Source organism: Pygocentrus nattereri, chromosome 8 (assembly GCF_015220715.1).
Source record: "Pygocentrus nattereri isolate fPygNat1 chromosome 8, fPygNat1.pri, whole genome shotgun sequence".
Classification (NCBI taxonomy): domain Eukaryota; kingdom Metazoa; phylum Chordata; class Actinopteri; order Characiformes; family Serrasalmidae; genus Pygocentrus; species Pygocentrus nattereri.
In genome coordinates this window covers 43,042,276-43,059,340 of record NC_051218.1, presented here as the reverse complement: position 1 = coordinate 43,059,340, position 17,065 = coordinate 43,042,276, and the positions used below count along the sequence as shown (strand labels likewise).

Genomic DNA, 17,065 nt, shown 5'->3' with positions numbered 1-17,065 from the left:
ACGCGACGTCATCGTCTCTGTCTCACTCACACATGCCTTACAGTTCTAAAGAATTTGTGGCAACGCTGAATGTCGTGTATAAGCATCTATAAACACATTTATAACATGTTATAATGCATTGATATAGCATTATAAACATGGTTATAAATATTTATAAAAAGTGATTATACTGAATTAAACTTTATAGCCATGTTTATTATACATTATGCATTGTTAATATAATGCATTATAAATAGTGTTAATAACATGTTATAATGTTAGTGTCAAAGAAGTCAGTCCCAGCTTGGAGTGTAAGGACAAATATGTTTATTTACACCCTGGGATTTCCAGTATTATAGTATCTCAGCGCTGGTGCTGTTAGGGCTTCTTAGGGGCTTCAGTCCTGAATATTCAGATTCTCCAAACAGGCTGTCCAGCCTAGAATTATTGCTATAATGTGCTTTACCTAACCAGTGCTCTCACTTTAAACACTACATTACATCACAGTAAACCAAGTACTGATCAGCCCCTCCCCCGACCCCCCTCTGACATCACACTGAGCGTGAGGTTACTGTGAAGGTCTGGAGAGGTGAGACAGTCGAGTGCTGTCATTGTAATTTGTTCCCTCACTGGTTCTAACGTCACACACTAGAACCCTTCACTCCCATCTACACTACACTACACTACAGTACAGTAAGCCTGATTTCTGCTAGTGTTCTATTGGATATGCAGTGTTAAGTGAGTGCCAGGCTAACGGTGGTGCACATTAACAGTGGTGTACATTGACTTTCCCACATTGGGTGAAACACTGATGGCAGCTCTGGTTTAAACTCTGACATTTGAAGCCTGTAATGAGCTTTATTGTGTTTTAGTGTTTCAGTAAATTCTTCAGTAAATACTTCAACTCGAAGCCTCACTCTTAACCCTGGAGGAGGCTTTAGTACAGTACGCTTCACTTTGCTTAGAGCGTACAAATACAGCTTATGAGCTCTTATAATTTGTTATGAACAGTACTTAATGCATTATGTTTCAATTCATAACACACAATAAGCATGGCTATAACATGTAATGCATTTTTATATTTATAGCCATGCTTAAAATGCCTTAGGAATGCATGATAACATGTTATGAACGTATTTATTGATGCTTATAAAGGTGAAATTCATAGAAAGTGTTTCCGAATTTGCTTATCGAGGCTGGGTCACAACGTTCCCATCACTGCCATGGACGAAAACCTCCCAAATGTGTTCACATTCCAGCAAAGCGCATAAACATCTGACATTTAGACTCTGAGTTATGTTCTACTCATTAACCCTCACCGCAACACATTATCACTACAGCTTAGTATCGGTCTTACTGCCTCATTTTGGACACTTAGCAACTCATTTAAAATTCCATGAGCCCAAAATAACAGCATACAATTAAGTAGTAAAATATGGATTAAACTTTTTCTTTGCAGTCAGGGTCATTAAGAGTACTATCAACAGTGGAAGTCACAGTATATAAAGTGTAACTACAAAAAGAACCCATAAACCTCTTTGTAATAAAACTGGCATAAATTTATGCTCAGAAAAATAGAGATTACAGCATAATGATCAATATCCTTATATTACCCACTCTACTGGACTCTGTACAAACTGCTCTCCATTATGAATGATGATGACCACCCTGTGCACACCATCATCATTGATAAGAGGAGCAAGTTTAGTGGCAGGTTGCTGTCCCAGAGCTGCTCAGCCGACAGACTCAGGGGATCCTTTGTCCCTAGAGCCATTAAGCTCCTCAACTCTTCCCAGTGAGGCCAGAGGACTATCTAACTTTACTGAACTGGACATGGAGTCATATTAAAATTGAACCTGTTTAAACTGTAACTTAATACTGTTATTGTCCAAAGAATGTGCCGTCTCTGTAAGTGATGCCTTTACCTGTGCTCTAGGTAAACGTTGCTCTGACCATCCTGAGCTGCCTGGCATTTATCCACCCCGTCTTCATTTACCTGCACTGCCGGCGTCGAGCAGCGGAACGGACCAAGACCAACAACCCTACCTCCTCTTAGGACCACCTCACCAAGGGAATGTTATTTTAACCTCCAGCATTGCTCGTTTTCCAGTAAATCACAAAATAAATGCTGAACCACTCCAGTCAGCATTCGTATAGAAAGTAGCATTAGTGTCTTTGTTACCTATAGTACTGGCTGAATATGAACGATGATTAAGCTATTTTTATGTTTATCACTGCCCAATTTGCTTTGCACAAATGAGAATGTATGTTCCTTACAAAACATTTTTTATAATGTGAATTTTTCATTCTGTTAGAGCAGGGGTGCCAAATCATGGTCCTGGAGATCTACTACCAGAGTTTAGCTCCAACCCTAATCTAACACACCTGGTCCAGGTAATCAAGGCCTTCAGAGGAATCTGACAGTGTGAGACAGCAGTGCTGGATATGAACTCTCCGGGATGGCAGATCTCCAGGACCCCAGGTTTAGAGCAGTGGTTCTGAAATCAATCCTCAGGGACCCTCAGATGGTCCACATTTTTGCTCCAATCTAGCTTCCAACACATCAATAGAGCAAAAATATGGATCACCCAAGGGTCCCTTTGAGACCGCTGTGTTTGAGGCCATAGAGCAGTCAAACCTTATCCTGTTTTCATTCTGACCAAGCAGGAGCGTGCATGATCAGCTGTTCAGAAACTGTGAGTTTGAAGTGTGTTCCAGCTCGTTTGGGACGAAACCCGAAGCCACACCGGCCTCTTATAGATAAGATTCGACACCACTGGCATAAGACGGTGTTAAACCCCTACCCCACCTACGCAGACTCCACCTCTCAGCCACTGCTGAACATCTAAGGCCAGTTAGCCAGCACATAGGCTACGACCGTGGTCACCAACCCTGGTCCTGGAGAGCTATCTAGTTCTAACCACAATCTGAAACACCTGCTCCAGCTAATTAACTTCTTCAGAATGCTTTATGAGTTGCTTTAGCGTCAGGCCGGGGGAATGGCATGTTCACTGCCGTTTGGGACTAAAGTTTCCTGGAAAGCAAACCAGGGTCGATGCCCACTGGGCTAATGCGAGTGCAAGACTTAAAAGGGACCAGAGCAGCTGTTAAGTTCAGCCCACAAGTTCTCAAACAGCAGTGGTTCTCAAACCAGTCCTGAGGGACCCTCAAGATGGTCCATATTTTTTGCAACATCCTAACTTGCAACACATAAGGATAGAGCAAAAATGTGCACCAACTGGAGGTCCCTGGTGTAAGAACCAACAGATCCTAACCAATGCAATGGCTACTAAACAGTGTGCTGTATACAGTGTACTCTGGGACATGTATTATAAAGTAATACCCTGCTGATGTCAGAAGAACACCTTGTATCTTCCAAATGGTACCTTTACAGGAGAAGGAACAAACCTACTTTACTTTCAATGTAAGTCAATGGAACCAGACTTCTGGGGCGTTTTTTTATTTTTTTTTTGGTCTATCCATCATGAAATTTACAATGTAAAAGAAACATATACTTTCAAATTCTGTCGAAAACGTAAAAAAACCATACAAATGGAGATACAAGGTTTTCTTTCGACAACAGTGATATGAACAATATCAACATAGTTTGCACACACACATTGAAGTGTTGTTCATAAGCATGTATAGTGTAGAAAGTGCAAGCTTTCTCCCATGTAACTGGCATGCATATAGCAGCATAAGTGTGCTGCCCTCTGCAGGGCACAAGAGGCCTTACATTCCAGACACTGTGATGCTTTTCAGTATTACTTTTAAAAATATATGAATAAAAATATTATTAATAAAATTTGAGTACACTAATTTCTTCACCAATGTACACCAATACCGGTTTGTACTGCCAGAGCTTAATCTAACATTTCAGCACTTAAGGCAAAGAAAGAAACAGTCTGCAATGGCAAAAGTAAAATTTACAGAGGACATCTTTGACAGAAAAAAAATGCGATCAAAGAGAAAATTGATGTTTTTATAAATATTAACCCATGGACTGATTTGCAATGAAAAACGTATATCCTAACAAAATGAGAGGATCCATGATAAAAACAGAAACGGATCGTCACCGCCAAGACGCAAGGCCGAGGCCGCTTTGTCTTATCTGTGCATGTCTACTGACATATACTATGCAGATCTTCAATTGCCAAGTATCAAATAAAAGCTCAGATACAAAATAAAATAATAAAGGGTGTCTGTGAAGTAATAGTTTCGCCTTCTTGAACAATGAATGGAAGATCATGAACTTTAAGGAGAGTCGTTTTTAGCCGCATGTCTCTTTTCCTTGTGGACCTTAACATAGTTTCTGCGTGCGAACTTCATTCCGCACAAGTTGCAGGAGTGAGGTTTCTCCCCCGAATGCGTGCGCAAGTGCGAGTGCATCTGACTCGACTGTTTAAACATGCGCTGGCAAATGTTGCAAGAATACGGCTTAATTCCTGAGTGCACTCGCGCGTGTGCATCCAGGGTGGTGCGTGTGGTGAACGCTTTGTCGCACACGTCACACTTGTAGGGCCTCTTGATCTCAGGCTGGATGTCATTTTCGCTGCACTCACTCAGGTGCACATTGCGCATGTGCAGGCTGAGGTAATCCGTGCGGTTGAAGCTCGCATCGCACTTGTCGCATGCGTATGGCATCTTGCCTGAGTGCACCAGTAGATGGCGCGTCAGGTGATACTTCTGGATGAAGCCTTTGCCGCACTGGTCGCACATGTGCAGCTTCTTGCCCGAGTGCCTGAGCAGGTGGCGCTTCAGGTAGGGTAGGTGTGTGAACTTCTGCCCGCATTCTTCGCAGGAGTAGTCCATCTTACCAGTGTGGCTCTGCTGGTGGATGCGCAGGTTGGAACTGCTGGTGTAGCGTCTGCCACATTCATCACATTCGAACGGTTTCTCGCCAGTGTGCGTGAGCATGTGCCTCTCCATTATGGCCTTGCATCTGATGTTCCGGCCACATATTTTGCACTCAATTGGACCTTTTGACTTGCTCTCTCTTACCTCCTTTTTCTTGGCGCGCGGCCTGGCTGAAGAACCACCTATAGGCCACTCCAAGAAATCGGAGTCCCCTGAAGCTCGCCTCTTTCCCTTGGTCGTTTTTTTCCTGCGCTGCTTCTTTTCGTCATCCTCTGACTCAGAGTAACTGGAAGGGTCTTTAAGAGCCCAACTGCTTTTTCTGTTCTTTCTGAATTTGTTGCAACTCTGTTTCAACGACTCTGATTCTACTTCATTACCCGAGACATCAGTATGTTTATCCGAATGCTCAGGGCTACTACCCCTTGATCCGTCATCTTCCAAGTCCGAACTTCTTTCAAAGTTCTGGAAAGACGTTTTGTTTTTCTGACACCCTGCTGTGTCCTCCAAGTCAGACAAACTGTGGTTTGGGCTTGCAGCGCTTCCTGGAGTGGTGCTACGCTTTCCTCTTGGCTTCTTGGAGGTCTGTGCTTTCTGTTTCTTTGCCCTCTTGGTAGCGACTTCATTTTCAGGGTCAGAAGCCGTCTCTGTTGGGATATGTTTATTGGTCTGTTTATGGTTCTGTTGCTTTCTAGTCTTTTCTTTTCTACTGGCTTTTGTTTTGGATTCCTGGACGAAGCTCTCTGATACATTCTCTGCTTGCTTTACTTTTTTTGGGCGACCCCTTTTCTTCTGTGGCACTTCTGAAACACCACTTTCTGACTTAGATTCATTTTCTGCTAGGCTGATGAATTTACAACCCTTAAACTGTTTGGCCTTGCATCCTCTTTTAGGCTTCTCCTTCACTTCAGCACTTACAGCATCCTGTTGTGCACTCTTTGTTTGTCCTTCGGCGCTTTCAGGGCCACCTCTTCTCCGGTGCTTTAAGGAACCATCATCTACATCACTGTCAATTGGGCTCAGGTAGCTGTGTGTCCACAATGGACGGTTCTTGTTCTTTTCAGTGGACCTTTCCTCATCTGATACACTGTCATCATCGTGATCAGGACTTCTACTGATTTGTTTGTTGCGTTTCTGCCTCTTGCTCAGAGAGAACCGAGTCTGAAGAGCTTCATCATCTGATTCCATGTCATCATCGCTTGTAAGCAAGGGAGCTTAAAAGGAGAAAAAAAGAAAACAGAGCTAAAATTAAATTGACAAAACAAAAACGCCACTTTGACGACTGACATGATCTTGTTAGCACATGTAACCCCAAAACACATGCACACAAACAGATAAATGCATGAATGAGAAATAATATCACACCACTTGCATGCATACAGATGAACTGGCATGAACATTACGATTATAGCATTTCCTTACAATGTGTGATCATATATTTTGCTGAAATACGCAAGACAGAAAAATGTGACATACCCTGAACACATAACAACAATCAGGCGTAATATCATGACCACCCTCCTTGTTTCTACACTCATTGTCCATTTTATCAGCTCCACTTACTGTATAGGTGCCCTTTGTAGTTTCTCCATCTGTTTCTCTGCATGTTTTTCGCCCCCTTTTAACCTGAAGAGTGGACAGTGAGTGGATACAGTGTTTAAAAGCTCCAGCAGCACTGCTGTGTCTGATCCACTCATACCAGCACAACACACACTAACACACCACAACCAAAATAGTACCTGCTCTGGGAGGGTCCATGGGGGTCCTGACCACTGAAGAACAGAGTAAAAAGGGGCTAACAAAGCATGCAGAGAAACAGATGGACTACAGTCCGGTTTAAGTTGATTATGACTTTTTTCTCACTAATGACTGAAGCTGGTGACATACCAATCACATTAATTACACTCTTATTACTTTGAACCAAGCCAGGTGCATACTGTTAAATAATGACTGCTTGGTTAAATGGTGATGAATCATAATTACCTACATGTGAATATTTTCTTTGAGAGAGTTTTCTTTCCCCAGGAAATATGGACCTGTGTTTATTTATGGCCACCCACATCTTATTATATCAAGGTGAATGTTCAAGCAGAGCCTATTGGAAGCAGTTTTAATTAAGAATTTGATTAACTACAGCATGAATTACGGAGGAAAATCTGTTGGGCAAAAATTCAATGCCATAATCGGTTTTTATTTGCTGTCGAGGAGACCATGTTTTAAAAAGATTAATATGGCTGATGCTTTAATATCAGCCTTATTAAAGTTAGCACTGGGCCATACACTGTATACCATGACGTCGACATACCATGATACAGCTTTTCAGTAATCATTTATTTTATAGATGTGAACACTATATGCATGGTATAATGTCCATTTATACAACACTTAGTTCCGGCTATGCAAGCTGATTGGTTGAGAGGTATTTCGCTATAACATCACAGTTTCTTCACAAACACCATCACTCCACCGAGACACTGTTGCTAAGCAACGACTTTGACAGCTGTAGGAGACGCTCAAGCCATTTGAACGTTTTTACTTCTTACTTTGCCACAAACAGAAAACGGACACTGTTAAGATCACATTTAACCGACAGCTGATTTGGTCCGACTCTGAAGACGAGACGACACTAAATTCCCAAACTGTCGTCACCACCGAGCAGCTTTTCAGTCGGCAGCTGAGACAGAAGAACAGCCAAACAACCTGGGCTCAGCCAGAAATGAACCCAGCACCATTCACCAAACTAAACGGGCTGTAAGAAGTTTTACAGACCGGCTGGAACAAAACAACATTAATACTGATCTGGACAAACTGACCAAACTGAGCTGAACCTGATATTGGGTCAGTTTTATGGCTCAGTCTGATTTGGTCAGACTCTGAAGATCAGACGACACATTTGGCGAATGGTATTGGGTTCATTTCTGGCTGATTCCAGGTTGTTTAGGTTCTTCTGTCACAGCGGCCGACAGAAAAGCTGCGCAGTAGTGACGACAGTTTGGGAATTTAGTGTAAGGAACTGGAGAACGAACTGCCGGCTGAGCAGCGAGTGGGTGGAGCTCGTTACTCTGATGTAGCAACAAGCTGCTCGTTAAGGAGCTCTAATTTGGCAGAAGGGTTTTAAATGTCATGTTCACGGCCAAGTTTATTATTTATTCCTTTATTATATATTTAGAATTTTTAGTTTTTACATTTACTCCCCCCCCCCCCAATTGACAATTAAGTGCAATATGGATTAGTTGTCAAGTGCTTCAGACTATTTAGAAAGTCTGTTGAATGAGAATAAAATCAGAAATTGATCTTAAGTTGCTTTGTGTCTGGTTAATGTTCACAAACCTGAACAAGGACCACTTTTAAAGAGATTTTAGGGGAAAAACAATGAATAAAACAGTCCAATCAAATCGATCTGTCATCTATGTCATTCTTATAGTACAACGGACCAGCACTCAGGAGGCTTAGGGTCAATAATGTAATTAATGCATGCTCACCTGATACTTTGATACTGTGATCTATCAGGAGTGACACAGTATTTTAATACTGCACAGAACTCATTAAGTGCAGTGGGTTTAGGCAAAGCAATGCAGGCCACAGCTTTCACCACTTCCAATAGGCTGCACAGTAGGGGTGGGCAATATAATGACATTTGTCGATAAATTGATGATAATTTACATCCAAATATACTTTTCTGGACATATTGTAGACATCAGTACTTTACACGTTGTACAGTACAATACACAAGTGCACGGTTCAATACAAAGAGAGAGTTAGTTACTCCTGTTCATTTGGATTTAGTGCCATGCACCCTTTGAAAAGGAGAAAAATCTGCATATTAGATGCATTTAGCTGGTTCTACTTTGACTGTTGCAACTTCTCACACCTCATGAAAACAAAAAAAAATGTGATGCATATTGGTTATTGTGAAAATGTTTAAATATTGCGGTTATTTTTTGCCATATCGCCCAACCCTACAACAAAAACGAATAAACAAATAAAACACACCACTCACAGAAACCAATGACAAAAAAGGATCTATTGGCATACGTTACATGGGAGCTCGTTTACTTGGCTCCTTTTACCGTATTTATGGAGCTCCCTCTTACTCAGCTGCGTGAGGGAGATCCTGAGGGACCGAGGATTTGTGTCCCTGACGACAAAATGGGCCATATTCTTCATCGGAAAAAAATACAAATATACATTACATGACAGCTTAAGAACTGACTATGACTAGTAGAAAGCCTCTGTGGGTGTGTCCGTCATCATTTACCCTGAAATGAAATTTTCCCTCAGGAATTACACAGATTTTTCAACGTTTTTGCACAATTCCTTTGTCGCGATGCACATAGTCATCTGGAGCTTTGTGATATGAAATGATCCACTGTAGAGAACATTACAGACTCCGATTTCATTACAACGGTGGCGATAGGAACCAGGCGCAAGTGAAACTACACGTCTTCTAAGTTTTCATATGTGCATATATGTTTATATGTAAAAAATGAACGAATGCCCTTGAACACCCTGCATGTGCCCCTCGCTATGGATGGATGAAAACCATCAGAAAACTCATAAAACAACGTACCGGGCATCAGCCAGTGTCTTCATAACCATTTCATGTAACAGCTTTCTATAGGGAGCTTTCAGAGGCTTCAGACGTCTGGTTCCCATCACCAACACTGTGAGCAATTCAGACTGTTTCTCTAGAACAGAGGACTTCACACCAGACCTTCTTCGTGGCTTTGTTCACATCTTAACCATTTAATCGTGTGGAACCTTTAAAGAACTGGTGGGGTTCCCCTGCCTTGAGTGTTCACTAGGGTTGCCAACTGTCCAAAGTTTTGGGTTCCTGTCCAGTAAAAAAAAATGTAATGTTATTCCACACGGCCCTAATATCCTATCAAATAAGTATTAATTATGAGAAATAATGAGTATGACTGGTTTAGATGACCCTCAACGTAGGAACAGCGTTAATAACGAACAGCTCATCAGGGCAGTAAATAAAAAGATTAGCCGCGTTAGCACGTAACGCTAGCTGAGCTGACATCCTCTCGCCATTAGACCGCAGCATTAGCACAGCCACCTGCCTGCTAAAGAGGACTAAACATTAAGTGACTGAGTGTCCAGGAGCTTTACTGGCCTGAGGTGGCGACCCTAACTACATTAAATCAGGAATAAACAACATACAAATCAACAAACAGCAGCGTTTCGGTCAGTCCCGGCTGGCTAACGTTAGCCTGCTAACACCGCTCACACCGGCTGCGACCCAAAACAGGAAGCCCTGATGTTTCTCTGTGACGGTACCGTCGCCTTTTGCTACTCACAAAATCTGTGCGTCATTTTCTGGAAGGTTTTTGAATATTTTGGTCGCCAAAATGTGCTTGTTAGGTGCCGAAAGGTTTGAAGGAATGGAAGAAACTGTTTGTTTGTCTTCCTCTGCCGCCCTACGGTGAGGAGCACTTACTGGGCTGTTGCCTCTACTGGAGCGGATGAAGGGACGGTGCCGGGTTGCCAGATTGCCTGATTTTTTTTTCTGAAAAAAAAAAAAAAATCTAAACGTCTACGACGACGTTTAAGGGCCACTATTAAATAAAATAAAAATAGTAGACTTCGAGAAAAAAGCCGTGCTGTTTGAGAAAAAAGTCGTAATCTTTCGAGATAAAAGTCGTACTATTTCGAGAAAAAAAGTGGTACTACACACACACACCTAGGGGCAATGTAGCATGTCCAATTGGTCTGACAGCATGTCTTTGGACCGTGGGAGGAAACCCACGCAGACACGGGAAGAACATGCAAACTCCACACAGAGAGGACCCCGGTCACCCGGTCAGGGAATCAAACCCAGACCCTCCTTGCTGTGAGACGACAGCGCTACCCACCGCACCACCATGCTGCCCGAAAGTGGTACTATTTACTATACTATTTAGAGAAAAAAAGTTATAATATTAAGTTGTACTATTTCGGGAAAAAAGTTGTAATATTCAGAGAAAAAAAAGTTTTACTATTTGAAGAATAAAGTCATAATATTTGGAAGATAAAGTGGTCTAACTGTCGGGGGGCTGCTATAAAGCGTTGGGGTCTCGGTTGCTGCCCTGGCTCCACTCACTCCCGTCTCTCTGTGGATCATTTTTATCTTCATCCTCACTGTCTGTGAAACTTCATGCCCTCTTTGAATGGGGGGAGATGAAGCCCCCGATGGCCGTGTAGACGACCCTGCCTGAGATCCTCCTTCAACAACACAGACAGACACAGTCAGACAACACAGTCTGTCCGGCTCTTTATTCTAGATAAACAGTTTCCTGCTCAGCGGTTTCAGTCGGTTCCTACACTGATACCAGGCTGGTGCTGATGTGTAGGAGAGACGGGGAGGCTGAGTGTTTCTTTATGTGGTAATTTAACACGAGGAGGTGCTGCTTTCCTGGCATTCCAGCCACTTTAGTAACATATGCTGTTACGTTACTGAGAGTCTGAGTGTTTATTTCATCTAAAACGGATCACTCAAAATACTGTCATAGTGTTTTAGTGATACAGGTGGTCATTAAACTCTTTTCTTTGTTAGAGTATTTCAGCTGAACAATTAGCCAGCTAGCGGGAACAAAAACCTGTCTGAAATGAAAAATATGACAAGGAAGACCCTGAAATGTAGAGCAGCTGAAATCCGATAACAAACAAGAACGGGAAAACATTTCACTGTCAAAACTGCAGCAGCGTCTCCTCAGTTCCCAAACGCCTAGAGTGCTGTTAAAAGAAGAGGCGATGAAACAGAGCGGTAAGCACACACAGCGGCCCCATCCCAACGTCTTTGTAATGTTATTGGCATCAAATCCAAAACGGGCATCTATTTTTCAAAAAACAATACATTTTCTCAGTTTCAACATTTGATATGTTGTGTTTGTGCTATTTTCCTTTAGAAAGGTGGTTTACATGATTAGCAGATCATTGCATCCTATTTTTATTTACACTCTGCATAGCGCCCCAACTTTTTCTGGAAATGCGTCACAAGGGACCGTGTCTGCCCTCTGACCTGGGAACAAGACAGGGCAGTGCACGTGTATAGGCACACCCCTCTAACCTCTTTGAAACCTCGGCTGGTAAAACTGCTCAAGTAAACTGGGAGTGCACTGGCATGACTAATCAAACATAATGACACCCCTAACACAAGAGACAAGGTGTTGTGTGAACACTTACAGTAACCCATGTGAGTAATGAATATGCATAGTATATTTGAAGTGGCGCTGAGGCAAAAAGGAGGTTGATTTCCTCACAAATATACTTAAATATTAAATACTGTCATTTGAAAATTCTCAGAAAGTACAACCATACCGTAGTTTAACTTATATATACTGGACTAGGTCAGTGTAAGTGTAATGTAAGTGTAAATTACTAGTCTCCTCTGAAAAGTAAAGTCAAACGCAAGGCCCGCGGGCCAAGACAGGCCCATGGCACAATCCTATTCAGCCCGCATGATTGTTTTAATGTTCTATTAATATTAGCCCACTTCACCATGAGTTGCACTACAATCCCCAGCATGCACTGCAACATAATGTGCATCTAGCGGGCAGCACCATAAAAAGAGCTGGCCCATGGATTTGTTGAGATGTTGTAATATATGAGTTCGACACGCCTGCTGTAAAGTGTGGAATATGGCAAGTTTTGGGCTGAAGTGTTTTTGAGGTTTGATGTAATATAAGATGCTGTTTCTGTTTATCTAAACTAAACTTTTGTTTTGTATTGTTTGATTCAATGTATGTATTTAAGTTCAGTGAAGCCAGTTAAACTGCTTGATGCATCATGAAGTGGTTTTTAGGTTGAACTGACAAACCATTGACAGGGTGAACTGAGCAAAAATGGGAAACTGTGTTGAATGAAGTCTTAAAAATGCTGCAACATGCTGTTACTTTGCTGCCAGCTTACTGCTCTCTGTCTCTCTGTCTCTCTCTCTCTCTCTCTCCTGCTGCATCATCCCATCTGCGTCAGAATGGCTTGGGATATGACAGGGATCGCCACTGAGTAAAAATAGAGATAAATGAATAAATGTGTGGCAGAAATAGACAGATGAGGGAGGCAGTAAAGGAGGAACGCAAGTAAACCCAAAATAGTCGGAATAAGAGAGATGACAGGCCTGTGTTTATTCTAGTAGAGAGATGGAAGGGCAGGGACTGGAGGAGTGATTGACAGCATGCATCATAGCAAAACAATGAATTAGGCTGGAGAAAAAGGAACGAGGCGGAGGAGCGGAGCATGAATGAAGAGGAACTGACGGAGAGGCAGAACGAGACTTTGTTTCAGACAGACTGCCGTGGACGCACATAATTGCATAAATCCTCCACATATTAATACCACATGCAGACACTTCCTTTTGTCATTAGAATCGTCGCCTTAGTCACGTTGGATTGGCTGAATGACGTGATGTAGCCTACAAAGTTTACGTGAGCTTCCCGACACTCTTAAATATTCCAAATATGGAAGTCCACGCGTCGGAAATGACTACATCTTTGGAAACCTTTGACCAAATGGAAGACCGGCTGTAGGTCCTACTTTAAGTCAGTGGTCAGCAACCCTGAGTCCTTTTCTAACCACAATCACCACGCCTGCTGTTCTTCCAAAGTCCTTGACTGGTTGGACCAGATGCATTGGAGTTAAATAAGGGCGAGGGGGAAGACATGTTAGATGCAGGTTGGAAGAGTAGGTCAGGAGAGTTGGTGACCACTACATTCGCTCATTTTAATGGTCATAAAGATCCAGTGATGTAATGACATCATCCCAGTTGGAAGCGGAACACTGAAAACATCATTATCCTACAAGCAAACCCACCCATTCCTCGTTGTTTCTCTTTCCAAGAAGTTTCTTTTGGCTCCTCCATCGTCCTCCTCACATTCCCCCTCTTTCCTCCCGAGAGACAGTGCTGTGCTGTGAATGAGTCTGCCTCTCCACCTCTGCCCACTAATGAGAAAAGAAGGAAGGCAAGAGATGGAGAAGAGGAAAAGGATCAGAGGGAACGAAGGATGGGGTGGTAAGAGGTGATTGAGAACTGAGAGGCTTTTTATACAGAATAGCTGTGTTAAGATCTTCATAGCTGTCTGCCATGAGTGGATTTTAAAAGGAGAGGTTTAAGGCTGAAACCGTGTCACAAAACTGTTCTAAAACGGTGTCTCAGGCATCAGGCACCACATTCATAACCATTTCATGGAATTAATTTTCTGTGAGGGAGCTTTTAGAGTTGGGTCGCAACCAAAACGTTGAGAAGAGCCACTGTGTCCTTTGAAGAAAAATCAAACTACTGTGGGAGCCACAGAATTTCATGTCCATTTTCCCATCTTTTATGTCTCAGTTTGTGTTAATGTACTAGTGTAGTCTAAAAATGTAACATAAACAAAAACGCAGACTTACTTTGCTCTGCTTTAAGCTTTAGCTCAGCTATAGCTGCTTTTCCCTGATAGCATGAGGATAGTGGACCACTGCTGGCTTGCTGACGGCAGAGCTGGTGGTCCACTGGTGTTTTCCTCAGTGTTTTCTGGGCGGCCCACCGTGTCTAAGCATTAGACAAAATCAGACAAAATTCTACTCATCATCGCTCATTTTCCACAGTCCAATTGACTTATTTTTCCTTCCTTCCTTGCTTTAGGTAGACTTTGTAAATTAGTTTAGTAAAGAATTTTAATCTCGTCCAGTGTCAGCAACATAAAATGATTTTATATTTTTTATATATTTTTTATTTCTCATTATGTGTTATTTCTCTCAGTTGTTTGTAACATTTGTCGTAGTTTATTTTCCAAAATAAAAGTCTCAGTGCATTTCAAATCTGTTTGAGGAGATTAAAAACCAGTTAGAGCTTGTATGCAGGACAGAAATCTGGGTGGTCCGAGGGTGGACCAGCGGTGGCAAACTGACTCTAGAAGAATAGAATTTACAACCATTTGTCACTGTGAAATTAGACCTCTGTATTTAACCCATCCGTGCAGTGAAACACCCACATACATGCACACCAGTGAACACACACACTAGGGGGCAGTGAGCACACTTGCCCGGAGCGGTGGGCAACCCTATCCACAGCACCCAGGGAGCAACTGGGGGTTAGGTCCACTTCAGTCATGGACTGTCAGCCAAGGGGATCGAACCAGCGACCTTCCAGTCACATGACTGCCCCACGACGGCGCTGTATACATGCAAGGTTGCAAAGGGTTGGTCGGATTGGCCAGTGTTTCTGCACCCGAGAATCTGACTGGCCACCCCAGATGCTGCCCCAAAATTTCTGCCCTGTCGTTGGCTCCCACCTCACTGTGGGGCAGGTGTTTGCGCCATTAAGAGGAGAGTTATTTTGCTGTCAGTGGCAGAACAACTTCCAACCTCTCTCCAACTCCTCCCTCTCCCCGACGTGCACATTCTCATTACCACCATACCAAACTCCGTACCACCCCTTATCCACCCCAGTTAAAACTGATGGCCAAAAAAAAGGTTAAATACTGAAATAATATCTAGTAATAATATATGCTGTTAAAGTTGTAATAGGAAATCTAATTTAAACCATAATAAAAAGTCAAGGGGGTGGGCATTGGCCCCACAGAAATTTGAATAGCCACAGTGGGGGCCATCACTGAAGTTGGTAGATTATAGGTTATTAGATTGTCATATCATGGATTGAAAAATTAGACTCGGACAATAGTACAAAAGGCTACAATTTCAACATAGTCTCTTTGGTTTATAAAATATATACCATAAGCTCGTGGCATTAGTGATGCGCTGTGGTCTATTTGGCTTTCTTCACATTTCGTGAATGGAACTGGGAGGTGGAGATGGAGGAGGTGAGGGAGACATGAAGATACGTGAAGATTGTTGAACAAAGCTGTTGCTGCTGTGGTATCGCTATCGCCCCAGAGCAATAAGGGCCTGGGTTCGGTTCCCCGGCCGGGCAACTAGAATCCTTTCTGTGTTGAGTTTGCATGTTGTGTGGGTTTCTTCTGTTTTGTCCTGCAGTCAGGCCACTTGGAGATGCTAAATTCCCCCTAGCTGTACATGTGTTTGTGTTACATTACCAGGTTCTGTATAATGGAAAGCTAAATGTCCCTTTATAAAAGAGTTAAATGTAATGAAATAAATAAACAAGGTAAATGTAACAAGTATTATGTAAACACTGCAAAACTTTTATAACATATCGTCCACTCATTAATCCATACAGTGCATATATGGAAACTTTGCTGCAAAAACAGGCCTTTTTTTAATGCATTATTTCTGTGATGTCACAAGAACCAACTAATTTACACACACATCTATTCAGCCTACAGCAGTTTAGCCCCAAACATTCATGCAGAAGATGTAAGGCATGCTCTGAATTGAGATATGAGCGCTTTGGAGTGACACACAATACATGGCAGCCAATTAGAACAGACTGTATCAGTCTAAATTGCACAGTAACAAAAGCACTGTTTAATTGTAAGGGATAAAGACTGGTTTGAAAATTGTCATGTGAAAATGAATTATGATCCTGTTTGATATATAAAATCATACAATTATTTAGTGGATCTCAAGGAGAAAAATTAATTTTGACAAGAGGTGTCCTCTTTTGCATTCATACACATATTTATACATATACTATCTGTCATGATTGGCTCCTCCCAGTCCTGTCCATGTGCTTGTGTTTACCTTATAGTCCTGTCCATGTGCTTTTATTTTGTTTCTTCCCGGTCCTGCCCCCTTGTTTCCAGACCCTGCCCCTGATTGTAACCACCTGTGTTTACCCTTTGTATTTAAGCCCTGTGTCTGTCCTGGTTTGTTGCTGGTCTTTGTATTCTCGTGTAGTGTATTCTCCTGTGGTGTTTTGTTTAGAGTTGTTCTTCCGGCCTCCGTTGTGTGTTTTCCCAGTGTTCATTTTCATTATCTCTGTCCCTCGTTCTCTCCATGTTGGCTCGTTGACCCTGGACTGTCTTGACCCTGATGACGGATTTGCCCCTAATAAATTTCACTTCTCTCAGCATGTCATCGTCGCTCCCACACGTTACACTGTCAGAATACGTGTTCCCTATCAATTTAGTTTTTTAAACATATTATAAGTTGTGGCTATGAATACATACATTTTTGTTCTTATCTATAAACGTGCAAAGTCAAAAGACATTACACGTGGAAATTTGAAGTGGTTATATGCACTGAAAGCACATTTATTAATAAAAACAAATGTGTTTGAATACCTATTTTAAGTTTTTTACACATCATATCAATTGTGCTAAGATTTTCCTCCAGTGACTAACATACA

At 42.2% G+C, this 17,065-nt stretch overlaps 2 protein-coding genes across 15 annotated transcripts in view; one reads left to right on the top strand and one right to left on the bottom strand.

Annotated features, from left to right (window-relative positions):
- Nucleotides 1–3,784, top strand: part of slc43a3b (solute carrier family 43 member 3b) — a 30,608-nt gene extending 26,824 nt beyond the window's left edge. For both annotated transcript variants that reach the window (XM_017716156.2, XM_017716157.1), the window contains exon 13: nucleotides 1,916–3,784. In XM_017716156.2, coding sequence (XP_017571645.1) covers nucleotides 1,916–2,035 — 120 coding nt within the window. In that variant the 3' untranslated portion in view covers nucleotides 2,036–3,784. The remainder of the gene's footprint in view (nucleotides 1–1,915) is intronic.
- Nucleotides 3,179–10,292, bottom strand: LOC108438374 (zinc finger protein 260-like). Of its 13 annotated transcripts, none has more exons than XM_037540505.1 (5): nucleotides 10,143–10,292; nucleotides 9,404–9,667; nucleotides 9,092–9,202; nucleotides 8,874–8,994; nucleotides 3,179–6,047 (listed from the first exon to the last, which is right to left on the bottom strand). In XM_037540505.1, the coding sequence occupies exons 4-5, from the start codon at nucleotides 8,989–8,991 to the stop codon at nucleotides 4,234–4,236; spliced, it is 1,932 nt and encodes a 643-aa protein (XP_037396402.1). In that variant the 5' UTR covers nucleotides 8,992–8,994; nucleotides 9,092–9,202; nucleotides 9,404–9,667; nucleotides 10,143–10,292; the 3' UTR covers nucleotides 3,179–4,233. The 13 variants fall into 13 exon arrangements, with proteins under 13 accessions (XP_037396402.1, XP_037396406.1, XP_037396404.1 ...); XM_037540509.1 differs by having other exon boundaries at nucleotides 8,904–8,994; XM_037540507.1 differs by having other exon boundaries at nucleotides 10,006–10,289.
- Nucleotides 10,293–17,065: the final 6,773 nt, after the last annotated feature.

Coding starts and splice junctions, on each gene's coding strand:
- LOC108438374 (XM_037540505.1), bottom strand. CDS start 8,991: ATGGCCCATTTTGTCGTCAGGGACACAAATCCTCGGTCCCTCAGGATC. Junction 6,048..8,873: donor CCAAGTAAACGAGCTCCCAT/GTAACGTATGCC, acceptor TCTCCTTTTAAG/CTCCCTTGCTTACAAGCGAT.